This window comes from Nyctibius grandis, chromosome 5 (genome assembly GCF_013368605.1).
Source record: "Nyctibius grandis isolate bNycGra1 chromosome 5, bNycGra1.pri, whole genome shotgun sequence".
Taxonomy (NCBI): domain Eukaryota; kingdom Metazoa; phylum Chordata; class Aves; order Nyctibiiformes; family Nyctibiidae; genus Nyctibius; species Nyctibius grandis.
Genome location: NC_090662.1, coordinates 67,401,218 through 67,414,352, shown reverse-complemented (window position 1 = coordinate 67,414,352; position 13,135 = coordinate 67,401,218). Strand labels below are relative to the sequence as shown.

Genomic DNA, 13,135 nt, shown 5'->3' with positions numbered 1-13,135 from the left:
CTCTAGCTATCACATACCCCCCACTATCACATTATTTCCCTGGGCTATGTGATATGAATTTAATTCCCAGAGGCAGAGAGGAGGACTGAATCTGTTTTCCCACCGCCCATGTGGATTCCCTCCCCAGCGGGCTATTCAGGGAAAGGCAACTGTTACCTTCAACTGCTTTAATAATCCTTTGATTCTTCAGCTTGTACTGCCAGTGCCCAAAATGAAATGGTTTGCCATTTGTTTTGCCTGAAAATATTCCACAAAACTGCTTCCAATTTATGAATGGATTTGGCTACCTCAGAATCTCATTTTTAGCGGAGTCGCAACTTGCCAAAAACCCTCACCCAGTGCTATTCTTGAGTGCTTTGCCCAATCTTATGTTTCAGAAGCAGTGCCTGTGTACAGTGTGGTTGCTACAACCTTCCCTCCAAGCCCTCTCCTCCCTCAGTCAAAACAGGAAGGCAGGAGAGGAGCTGCGGCCAAGGCCTCTTGACCTTCCAGGGAGACAGTGAGTATTTATGTGGAGGCACTGGGCTGATGATCGTAGCTGTGTTGACAGGGATGAGTTATAAAGTGAAGCAGGCATAAGTGCTGTTTTAAAGAGGCATAGGATTTCCAGGACTTAGGAGTGTTTTTAGCACCTTTCCCCCTGAGCCTGCTCATCTCCACACACCATGCGCTTCCAGATGGGCACCAGTACCACTCGCTGGGCTGTGCTGGGAACTGAGCATAAATGCTGGGAGGTGGTGGGAGCCCAGGGGGCTCATCTGGCTCTGCCGTGGCATAGGGTGATGCCATGGGCTCATTAAGGCAGCTGCCCTCTCCCCCCTCAAACATTTAACACCCCGGAGAATTGGGTCAACATCTTGGGGGCCCTCAGGGAGGGAAAGCTGGACACGGCGCATCTGACAGAGCCTTGGCAGAGCCCCCCCTGCATGCGCGGGGCTTTGCCAGAAGGATCCGCAGAGCCAGAGAGAGGCAGAATTGGCCTAAAATTTTAAAGCCATCTGGAGGGTCTTGATAGTCCAGATTCACTGGTCTCGTGGTGGTTCCCTCCCAGACCCACGAGGAGAGGGGATATTTGGGGAAGGGAAGAGAGAACAGGGGAAGGAGTCAGTGACTGAGATTTTCACTGTTCTGCTTGAGTCCATCCTTGCTAGGATGGACAGCTTAATTTACATAGGCAAGAACCTAATACAACTTACACATTTCCTTCCCCGTGTGAAGGAGAAAGCAAAACCAACTTCAATGCACTGGAATCTGCACTAAAAAGCAAACTAAGCTTTTTAGTTATACAATTATTACCTTCCCGTAAAAATTAGGATAGGAAACACCAATTAAAGCAGCAAAAAATAGTTCTAAGAGCTTTTCTTGATAAACAACCCAAATTTATCACTAATTCTATGACCCAGTAAAGACTCGTTTCTTTCTACTAGCAGATGAGCTGATAGCAAATGGATTCATTGCACTTTCTTGCTGTGCTCCGATAGTAAAGCAAAAAGAAACCCCCAACATTGCACTATCAGTGTTTTCAGTCTCAAAGAATTAGCTGAATTCTTTTCATCCTGACCTGTATCCAGTTACAAGAAAAGCTCTCTTACATCTCGGGGGAAAGAGCATTCAGTTAAAATTAACCTGATTATCAAATAGACCTTTTCCACAGTGGTCCAGCTCTGCTCCAGTTGAGTGATGTATTTCGTTGAATCAGTAAACTCGTACAGGGGACCAAATTTTGGTCAATAGATTTATTTTTTGTTTGGTGTTTCACAACTGGAGAAGCATGACTTATCTCCCAAAGTCAGTTTTGGGAGAACAATTAAGTTATTTAAGATGATCAAGGCAAGCTGCTGACACATTTCAGTTCTGAAGGCACTGCTGTGCAGTTTATCCAGACAAAGCCTGAAACATGAAAGCTGGCCTCCTGCCTCTCTTTTCTTGTAACCGACCGTCGGAGAAGATTTCCCTGCTCCGTGGCTAACTAGATCTGCCTGGTTTGCTTAACCAGCGAGCACATTCCTGCACTTCAGGAAGAACACTCTGAGTTCATTACGAGCTACAGGGATATAGCGCAAGATTGAGAAAACAGATTAGTTTTGGACAAGCTGCTCTGACATGGAGGTGCCAGGGTGACTAACCTTTGGAAAAAAAAAATAATCTGCCTCCAAGAGCAAGATGAATAATCTGACAAATGAATGGCTCTGTATTTTATATCAAAGCACAACATGACTAGAAGTCGCGGAGATGTGACTCATAAGCAGAAATAGTGTGCTGGGGACCGCTGGCACCGTTGCTACCACCAGCTGCCTGCCCCCAACACTGGAGAACGGGTGGCTCAGATGCTGCTTCTTAAGCAATTCAGCCACAAAAGGGCACAGCTAAGCATTTTAAGGGAAACGTGTCAGCGCTAGTTTATAGCCTCTCTTGTTAAGATAAACCTTGCAACGATCCCGAGTTGCCACAAGCCTTTCAGCTCTCTAGGTGGGAGGAACAGGACAGAAACCTCGCCAGGCATCCCCGTGGAAGTTGTGCCGGGCACAAGTCAGCCCTCAGCAGAGCAGCTTGTCCGAGCTAAGCGGCACTTGGCTGCCACGGCAAGGTGTTGACAGAAGCCCCCCCTCCTCTTGTCAGCAAAGCAGCCTTTTTGAGATGGGCAAGCTTTAAGCTGTGACCTATTTAAACATCCTGCCCCATCACCAGTCAGTAGCTGCAAACAATTCTGCCACAAATCCCGTAGCACCCTGCTACCACATTTCCCGAGCTGCTGTCTGTGACAAGTTCCCTGACTCAAATACGCAGTCCTAATACTAGTGTAAAGCTTCAGCCCAGCTCCACCAAATAAACATAAAATGTTTCACCTGGTCTTCTGCAAAAATGAGACTTTTGCAAGTGCCTTATCAGTGCTGCTTTCTCTACCTCTTCTCAGCTCCTCCTCCCACCCATAAGTTTCTAACATGTTTTTCATGTAGAAAGAGAAAGACAGCTCAGAAAATCAAACTCCTACAAAGGCAGGGGGGAAGGAGAATGGATGGTTGGGTATACCCACCCATCCCCACTGAGGGTGAAGTTACACAGCAGCTTCAATTGCTCTAAATTGGAGTTGCCATAGCAATGCCCTGCCTGCATTGTCCTGTCCTTCTGTCACCTTCTGTCCCCCCCTTCTGTCACCAGAAAACAAAGGAGGTACATGGCAAAAGCAGAAAGCTACTACCCAGGGCTGATTCGGCTGAAAACCAGCCCTGCCTAAAAATGATTAATTTTGGCTGGTTGAGCTTCATTCAAAGGCTCACCGTCCACCTCGACCCATGGGAGAGCAAAGGCGGCAGCAGGATTTTGCAGGGCTGGGGGAGAAGGAGTAGGACTGTTGCTGGTGCTGATTTTGGGACATTTGAATTTCTGCAGAACGAACTCTTAGCAGGGTTATAGCATTGCCGAGAAGCTGCCTCCGAAAGGGGAATCCCATCTGCCTCCTTTCTCATCTCTGGCAGGTTACTTGCTGCTCTGAGCTCCCTGCCTGAGCATGGCTAACGCCACAGCATCCGGCCACGGCTCATCGGGGCTGCAGGCGGGAAGCGCAGCAAGGCAGGAGCTTCCCTTCTGCTGGCAGCCTCGTTTTTCTCGACTTAAAACTACTGTAAAATTGCAACTCGAGGGTTGGGGGCATGATACACAAGTACGGAAAGAGACGCTTCAAGTTTGCTCAGAGCTATTTTGTCACTGAATTATGCAACGTTCTGCTTTGCTACATTAAAACTCCTGTTAGAGAGTTTAATTTTGTTTCACTAACCATTATTCAAAGAACGCACTAGCTGAAAACATCTCCAGAAACTCTAGTGATGTGGGGGACAGTGCCCAGCCTCCGAAATTGCAGATTTCCACTAATTCTTCCCATGTAAACCAGCATTGTTAACCAGGGAGGTCTGCAGCCCTGGGGCTTTCTTACACCCTTTCTGCCCTACTCACGCACTGCTTGCAGCAGTGTTTATTAAAGATCTTCTTCGACACTGTTATTAATATACCATAGTACAATCAGTGGTTGTTAAATGGCTTTAATCAAGAGTTTTCTTTAAAAAGGTATTTTTAAATACCTTGTGGTACGTGGAGTCATACACACAATATTGCATCTCAACTCTGATACTATTACACAAGAAGAGTTCTGGCCACGGTATCTCTTTCCCTACTCTTCAAACAAACAAAAAAAGAACGGCTGAAAGATCAGGCAGTTTAGGAGAGCGAAAGGCAGCAGCAGCCAGTTGCCTTTGCGCTCCCAGGTGCGCAGAGGGAAGAAGCATCAGGTGTGCTGCCACAACCTCGATGCAGCCGAACGAGCTATAGATGGGATGCCTGCCCGGGACACGCAAAACCGAAGGATGCAGAATATTTGAGAGTGGTTTGGCCGCTGGCAGTCAGCTGTGGGAGCCGCAGGAATCAGGATGCAGGAATTTGGGTCTTTGTTTCAGGAACATTCCTTGGAAAGTGTTGGGGCCAGCTGCAAGACGGTCCGAAATCCCTCATCTTATCTGCCCTCGGCGCAGGGTGGCAGCGAGGCCGGCCCAGGGCACCCGGTAGCACTGTCCCACCCGGCTCCGGGCTTCCCGGGACCGAGGGCTCCCGGTCGCCCTGCCAGGGACCCAGCTATCGCTGAGTGCCACATCCCTTCCCGCTGGCCGCGGCGGCCCCGGGGTTGCACCGCCCCGACCCCCAGCCCCCGGGGGCAGCGGCAGAGCCGCTCCCCGACCCCCCGCGCCCCCTTCCCGTGCGCCCCACCAGCGCGAAGCCGGGCGGCGGTGCGGGGCGGCGAGCAGCACACCGTAAGTTGGGCGGGAGGGGTTTTTTTTCCCTACCTTTTCCTCCTCTGCGCGCCGCGCTCTGCCCGTACTGCTCACGGGAGAGCTCGGGCTTCAACTTTGCACCGCGAAAGGAGGAAAAAGAGAAAGAGCCAGGAGGGGAGGAAGGTGGAATAGGCGGGCAGCCCCGGCTCGGGGGGTCTGCAGCGAGGGGGCGGTCGCCACCTGCCCTCGCCAGCGGAGCGGGGCGTCCCGGCGCCCCCGCACTTACTTTCTGGGGATCGGCGTAGGTGCCCAGCCCCAACAGAGGGATGCTGTTCCCGTCGTTCAGCGGGACGCGGTGGCTCTCGGCTGTCAGGTTCATAGTGCCGGCAGGTAGGGCCGCCCGGAGCCTCCTCAGCAGGGGCGGGAGCCGCCGCTCCGCAGCCAGCCGCGGCCCCTGCGCACCGGCACCCACCCACCGGACCGACGGCGCCTCTGCAGGGGCCGACCTACGAACTGCCCGCTCCCGCCGGCGGGGAGTGCCTTTTTGGGGGGCTGAGCCACGTGTGCCCGTGGCGGCCCTGCACCGCGCCCCGCCGCGCACCGCCCCGCGCACCGCCCCGCCGCGGCCCCCGCGGAACCCCCCGCCCCGGCCCCCGCGGAACCCCCCGCACCGCCCCGCCACGGCCCCCGCGGACCCCCGCACCGCCCCGCCACGGCACCCGCAGATCGCCGCCCCGCCCCCGCGGACACCCGCGCCGCCCCGCCGAGCCCTGCCGAGGCCCCCGCGGGGTTACTCCGGCAGAATCTGCGCGCCGGGCAGAGGGTCTTTCATGTGAAACTCAAGGCGGGCCTTCGGGCGTCCTGCACCCCGGAGTGCCGGGAGGGACCTGCCCGCTGCCGGGGAGCCCCCTCGGGGCCGCCCTGCCCGGAGCTGCCGGCGAAGGGTCCAGCCCCTGCCTGCCGGGGTGTCCGCCGTGCCCTCCCCCAGCTGCAGGGCACCGGCTTCCCACACTTTGGGGTGGCCGGTTTTGGAACTTTTCCCATAGAGGTGTAAGGCCCTTTTATAAAACCCCAAATTCAGGGTTATGAAGGACACTTTGTGTCCTCCGGGGACAGTTTCCGCCTCTCCTTTTCAAAGGCTACAGGCCACAGGTTGAAAACCACTGCTATAGGGGCAAGGAAGGAATGAAGGAAATCCCAGGCAGGAGACTGGTGAATAGTTCCTCTGCCTCACTGTGAGTCCCATATTACAGTGAACGGGCTCATGTTCCTCACAGTCTGGTTCTGCTCTGCTGTGGAAAAAGTGTATTTGTTTCCTATCACTGATATCCCAGAAGGGGACAATGCCCTTTATGAAGTTCAACCTACAGCTCTTAGGGTGCTTTCTGACCTGCATAAAAAACTCAGGGCTGTGCCTTTACACCACTCTGCAGAGATTTACCCTGTCCTGAGCCAGCTACTCTGTGTCCTGCAACTGTGTCTATGCTGAGTTCTCCCCATTTGATTTTGAAGTGTATGATCTTATACGTCTTCCCTGATCAGCCTGAAATTAAGCCCTCAGAGAACATTATTCCTTAGCCATAGCAATGTCCTTTGCCTGGCAGATTATTTTATCTCCTCTAATATCCCACTTAACTTTCTGTGCATGGTAGTAGTTCAGCAGGTTATGAAATTCCAAGAGAGGTTAATAGATCCATCATGATACGTTATCTTTGCAGGGTTCTTGAAATCAATACGTGTGTACTAGTTTGTATTTGGGAAAAGGGTTAGAGGCTGTTAAGGCTGGAGACCTACCTGAAGAACACCCTATCACGAGATCCTTTTAGCGTTACAGGTTAGATACCTGCAAGGTATCTACCTAAGCAAGTAGAGATGGAAAAATTGCCCCTTTTACTGGTAGCAACGTGCCAAGCAGCTCATGACTGAGTGCAAGCCCACTTGATCCCTGCCCCAAAATTACTGGATAGCCAGGATGTGCTGCAGGACAAAGGTAGCATGCTGTGGTGTTAAATGCCCCTTGGGAGGTGGGCTGAGTGCAGCTGAGGCTTTCCCGACAGCCTGTGCTTTACCTTGACAACACAATGAACTAGCTGTAAGGTGACCCGGTTCCATCTCAGGGGGGATGGGGCGAACTACAGCCTGGCTGTAGTGGGCAGCCTCATCCTGCTATACCCCATCCATGTGTTATTGTAAGCTGTGGGTACCTACAACTTCAGGTATTTACATGTGACGTGGAGGAAGGGAATCCAGTGACCTCCTCGATGCCCCCCTGTTTTTCCCATGTAACTAGCTACCATTGTCTTGCTACAGGAGAAGCTCTTATCTCCTCTCTCCATGCCAACCATGCCTAAGCACACTCTGAGTGTTTGTAGGAGGACAAGTCAATGCTAGTGTGTGTAACAGACTGCTGCATCTCTGAGCCCTCGTTCTGCAGTATTTCCAACCGAGGAGCAAAAGCATGGAGAGAGATGGAAATGGGGTGAGTAGAGAAGAGTCTGATGTGGCAGAGGGCATTCAGAGACCTCCCTGTTTCCAGCCCTGTATTAGTACCCCATGAAAAGGTCATGCTGCCAAGTGACTGTTTCCTACCCCTGAGCTCCAATGCTCCAAGTCCACCCCAGAACCCATTTTTCCATAACTCCTCCCAATCCAGCAGCTTGTAGGGGTCAATCCAGCAGCTTGCAGAGGGGTTTTATGACGCAGCTTGCTCATTTGCTTCAGACTCAGAGCACATCCAGCTTGCTCATGTGCTCTGGCATCAGAGCAACGCGTGTGCCCTGAGCCGCGCGTGATCCTGAGCTAAGCAAAGCACGACTGTGTCTGCAGTGCCTGTTCTGGGCAAGTGAGCAAGTGTAAGGAGCCTCACTGGCAGGAGTATGCTAGCCTGATACACGATAGCCCTCAACGACAACTGGGAAAGAAGGATTGACGGACTTGCCATAATTCACAGAAAAAGGAGCTTGGGCAGAACAGCTCTGGCTTCTAGGAACAGTCGAGCAAAGTGGTCTGTCACCCGGCGAGGCAAGCCAGGCAGCCTCAGGCACCCCAGCCCTGCGCTACAGCCATGAGCTCCCGGCACTCGGTGGGGTCGGGGTGACAGATAGCCTTGAGGTAACAGGCAAAAGTCACCTCTCTTCTAGATTCACTGCTAGACCGGTCCTTATAAAATTCAGCCAATGTGCTTGTTAGAGAAATTGGAGAGAGGCAGAGGGTTTTACAAGTCTTTTCTCCCCACCCCCGTGCCTTAACTGACAGCAAATACAGTGAACGCTTTTCACATGTGCGACTTTTTAATTCCCATAGCAGCTCTAGCTCCCTACTCTACTGTTTTAATGCCTTCACAGATTTTATATTAAACCCAAGAAAACAGATAGGAAAATGTGGTGTTTTTTTTTGTTTACATCTGAATTACTAACTCGAAATAACCTTATTTCATATAACCTAGAAATACTAGCGGGTTTTGAGCTGACGATGAATATCCTTTAAAGAACAAAGGAAGCTGAATAATGCAGCCTGGAGCCTGTTGCGTATAATTCTTGTTAGTAACAGTTTCTGTTAGCTGTTCAGGGGAGTACAGTTCTCGGTTTCAGAGCTTAAATGACTTAACCAGACTTTTTACGAGGGCACAGTATCTAGCAAACTCCAACTACAAAACAATGCGAGTTTCTAGAGGCAAAGCTTTGGCTGCTGGTTGTTGTTGATCAGCAACTATTCAGGAGCTTTTATAAAATGCAGATGTGATCTCAGTTCTTTCTCTAGGAAACAAAAACAATGAGGTTTCAGCCTGGCCTTATTAGCAAGTAGTGAGAATTACCATCCTATCGACAAAAGTTCGCTGTCTCTAGCAAAGCTTGTGAAGCACACAAAAAACACCTTCAAAAGCAGCTAAGGTAGGTTCACAATTCCTGAATCAATGACACGGAGTTTTATAGCTACATTAGTCATCTTGGACAAGTAAAGAGTAGGGTTTTGAAAAGCAGCATCTTATGCTTAAATGTGGGTTTTTGGGGGACCCACAAAACCCCCCCTGTATACCAGACAAACAAAATAGATTAAAAAATATAAAGAAAAATGAGATATACGTTTTTACAGGAAAAGTAGATCTGACATCTGAGGTTTCTTACTGTTGAAAAGTTGCAGAAATCTCGGGTAAAGAAAGTACTTAACGGCCTCTTTACCTGCACAAAAGTTGTCAGCAATCTTCTAAAGTAAAGAGATCACCCTTTTACTCATTTTATCTCAAACTGCTGGGTATCCTGGGAATAGAAGAAAACGTGTGAGGCCTTTAAATATAGTCTCCCTGGTTCCTGGAAGATAAAAGGTGGGAATGAGAAGGAGTCATTGATTGGGAAGGACTGGCCTTGTCATCTTATAGGTTTCATATTTTTTCTGAGATTCATGGGTTGCCCCCTTTATTTTTTTTTTTAAGCAAGCTGTTGTTTTGGACGAGGGAAGATGTTAAAAATAGTATCCTCCTGGATCTTGTAAATCTGGGTGTGTTTACAAGTTGTAGATTAGATTAGTGAGATTCTAGAGGTGGGTGACCTGTAGTACCTAAAGATTAGCTTTTTTAAAAAGGAAAATAGGAAGTGCTTTTATAATACATGTATTTCTCTGTTAGATAAAAAGGGCTTGTTGCTACACTGTTCCTATTTTCTGTATGAGCTGTGCTCCACTCTATGTGTAATTATCTGCTAAAATGTGTACTCTGCATGTGTTTTTAGTTAAGATTTCTTAAAACACGGTCTTAAAGTCTGCCTATTTTCAGCCTAGTCCTTTAATAATGCACATAAACTAGCATGTGTCCGTTGTGCATGTGGAATATCTATTTATAATATATATTTTCAACTATTTAGCTTAGAGGTTTTGGTAGCATGTGTAGTGACTAATATTTCTTTTCCTTTTTTACCATTAAATATGATAGACTAATATATATCAAGAAAAACTTCTAGTTTCACTTTTTAACTCCAAGAAATAAGGTCTGTGTAGCCTTTTGTAGGGGGACTATAAATGAAGTGAGGTTATTCTTTTCTTCCTGCTGCTTTTTTTCAGTGTGGAAACAAATGGTATAAACTGAACTGGAGAACACTTTTCTCTGGAAAAATAATGTTGTAGCATCTTCTTACTCTTTATTCTCAGATTCTAATTCTCATCATGTATGTCATGGTATAGTTCTCAAGGACCGCTGGTGAGACGAGTGGTACCTTATACCGCCCGCGTGATTCCCTCCCTTAGTGGCCAAGGGGTTTCTTGTATGGAAGTGTGTGTGATCTTTTCCCTTTGATCATGTTTGTTGCACAATGAGGCTGATCACTGCCGGGATAACAGCCTGGGCTTTGTTGGGAATTGTGATATAATAGGCATTCTTAGCAGTTTCTATGCAAACATGTTTTTCCCTAGTTCCCACTGATGCATGTAAACTACTTTGCAAACAATGAAACACTTAAGTAACATGCTCTTGTTTATTTAAATAATTTTTATGTCTGCTAGGGACTTGTTCTTGGCAAGTCCTTTTTTGAAAGCCCAAAGTTTGCTTTCAAATTGTATCATCTGACTTACAGCTTGGTAGTAATGGGAGTACAATATATACGCATTTTTAATGAAACTCTTCACTGCAAGACCCACAAAGCAGTACCTGACCTCCAAGGACTCATCTTACCCCACTTTTCCAGCACTGGTACAGCACTTCTGCTGGATCCTTAGGGAGAGCATGAGGACAGGGAGAAAATGTGCCTACCGCTTGTCCCTGCGGAGAGAACTAGGAAAATACTTGATGGCTGGGTTGCTTACCCTTTCTGCTTGGTATAAACGTGCTGTGGCTACAGCTACGATAAAAGGGAAATTCCTAGGTATCTTTGATGCTGTTCCATTGCTCCTAGTAAAACTGGAAAAGTCAGGCCACTGCTGGGCTTTGATCGCTCCTAGGGCACAGGGGGAATGCCAGCAGCTGCTCTGGATTATCCTCCCGCCGCTTCCAGCAGCTGCTGAGCTGTGCTCACACTGTGGCGAGGTGCGGGGGCTTCCCTGTGGGCTGGCCCTGCGATGGCCATCCCAGTCCGTCACTGTCCCCGTCCCGCCTGGGAGCAGGCGCAGAGACGGGGGCTGCAGCGTCACCTCCAACGCTGCCGCAGCCCTTGTGCCAGGTGCAGTGGGGTGCCGTAGGGTGTTCTGCCAGGGTGAGCGGTTGGGCGAACAGCAAGTGCCCACTCAGCAGTTTAACCCCGCTCTTGTTTGGATTGTAGTAGCCAAATGCATCTGTGGTGGATGCTGTACCAGAGGCAGCAGCCGTGTGGGAGAGCTTGCCCATTCCACAGCCCAGGGAGAGGAGAGGCAGCAAAATCTCACAGGAGAGCCAAAATTAGCCGTGCTGTTTATACACTGCCACTGTGTTTCCTATGGCACAATGGGAGGGCACGCGGCACTAGCAGCACAGCCCCTAAAATGTGCCTTTTTTTCCCCTTTGGGGTCCATTTCAGATGCTGAGTTGCTCTGTTGGCCTCAAGGTAGTGCTACTGATGGGCTAAAAAGCCCTGTGGAGGACCAGGAGCTGTCAGGAGAGGGAAAGAGGTGCTCTGTTTGAAAAAGGTAATCCTCCTAATCCTCTGGAAAGGTAATCCTCTAGTCCTTTACCAGTGTCATTTACATAGGCACTGTCTCATGAGCCTGCTGTCTTTTGGGCACCGTCCTCATACTCGAGTTCAGTGTTAGCAGAGCTTGCAATGAATCAAGCCAGGAGCTGGCTTATTTTTTCTCCTGGTCTGTTTATTGATGTTATCACTTTCTTCTAGCACCAGTATCTCAGTTTCTGCTCCAGACTGTCTCTGCTATGGCACATGCACAACCTCTGAGCTGGTGAGCGCTGTCTTTCAGATCCCTGGGCAAAGGTCAGTAGCTCCATAGTGGCCTCTGGATTCCTCAGATACCGACCCTTGTCATGTGGGGAGGTGTTAACCTTTGGCCCTGAGTAAGCGTCCTCATATCTCACCTCATTTAGTCTGGCCTGCTATTTGATCCTGTCCAATATAAAGCCCTTTCCTTTGGCATCCTGCAAATCTAAGCCCTGTCTTGATGATTTCCAGTATGCCATCCACCTGATGCCAGTGGAAAATACCCCGTGCATTGCACCCAGCTCTGAGTAAGCGGTGGCAGAAGGGGCAGCCCGAGAAGACATGGCTGTGGATTCACAGCCCCTCTCGCTTACAGAGGCAAGGGGACAGAGAAGCTGTGGTGGCTCCCTCCGTGTCAGCTCTCTTCCTCACACACAAGAGGGGTAGCCACTGCGGGAAGATGTTGATACTGCCTGTGTCACATGATTAAGGTGTTTTGTGAGTTTGAGGGTTGGGGTTTTTTTTTTTCCTCCTGATTCAGTGCGAGTGACTCACTGAGAGGGCCATGCCCCCGTGTGAGTCCCTTACTTCAAATCAGACTCTTGGGACAGAGTAAGAAGCATCACCAGGTCTCAACATGTTCCAAAAAAAAGAGATTTCTCTTGTCTCCTTTCAATACAGAGCTTGACCAAGCTTACTATACCTCAGTACAGCACCGTTCTTCCAGCCATTTCCCCTGTTTACCTGACATGTAACCTCACATGGCTCCCTTGGGTCCACCTCAGGGCTTCTTAGTTCAGCTCTGGTGAATGATCATTTTATTTCCTTGTGCTGGATAAACAGATGTTTTCTGTGTTACCTGCTTTAAAAGCCTCGCTGACATGTTGTTTCTTTCCTTGCTTCCAGCAACAAGGAGACACATCTGACTAATTGCAACAGAGCTGCACCGGCACCTTCTTGCAGTTGGGACAGCGTGCAAAATGCTCAACGTTTTTCCACAGCACACCACCCAGCAAACGGTTTTGAGAAAAAACAGCGGGGAACAGGCACTTGCAGTCTCTTTCCCCTATCTTGTACAGTTCAAAAGAGTGAAAGCAACACAGGCTTGGAGATGAGGGTCCCAAAGTGGCCAGTCTCCATTGATCGCAGTACTTCCAGCTTCAAGTCCCTACTGGGATGGCTCTTTCTTTGAAGTACATCTCACTTGGGCCAGAGCCAACATCAGCAGGAGGAAACTATTAGCTTGTAAAGAGAGCCCTGCAGGTAAAGTCTAGCAGCCTGCTGGTTTCTTTGCTTGTAGGTATTTCCTGTGGATGCTTTAAAAATAGAAGATATTGTGTGTTTTGCTGGTGCCGCCTGGTAATGGGCAATGCTTTCTCTATACAGGAACAGGGAATTTAGAAGAGTAGGCTTTAAAGCATTTCATTGATACATGTTAGTCTACCTGCAAGCTGTTTCAAGTGTGCCAGAGTGCTTTTAAAGGCCAGATAAGCTTGGCTTTGCATGGTTAGTCCTTTTCCTGGAGCTGGCATGCCAGAATAACTCTCT

At 49.3% G+C, this 13,135-nt stretch overlaps 1 protein-coding gene across 1 annotated transcript in view; it reads right to left on the bottom strand.

Annotated features, from left to right (window-relative positions):
* AKR1D1 (aldo-keto reductase family 1 member D1) overlaps positions 1 to 5,311 on the bottom strand; it is a 35,912-nt gene extending 30,601 nt beyond the window's left edge. Inside the window, exon 1 of the mRNA XM_068400729.1 lies at positions 5,047 to 5,311. Coding sequence (XP_068256830.1) covers positions 5,047 to 5,139 — 93 coding nt within the window. The 5' untranslated portion in view covers positions 5,140 to 5,311. The remainder of the gene's footprint in view (positions 1 to 5,046) is intronic.
* Positions 5,312 to 13,135: the final 7,824 nt, after the last annotated feature.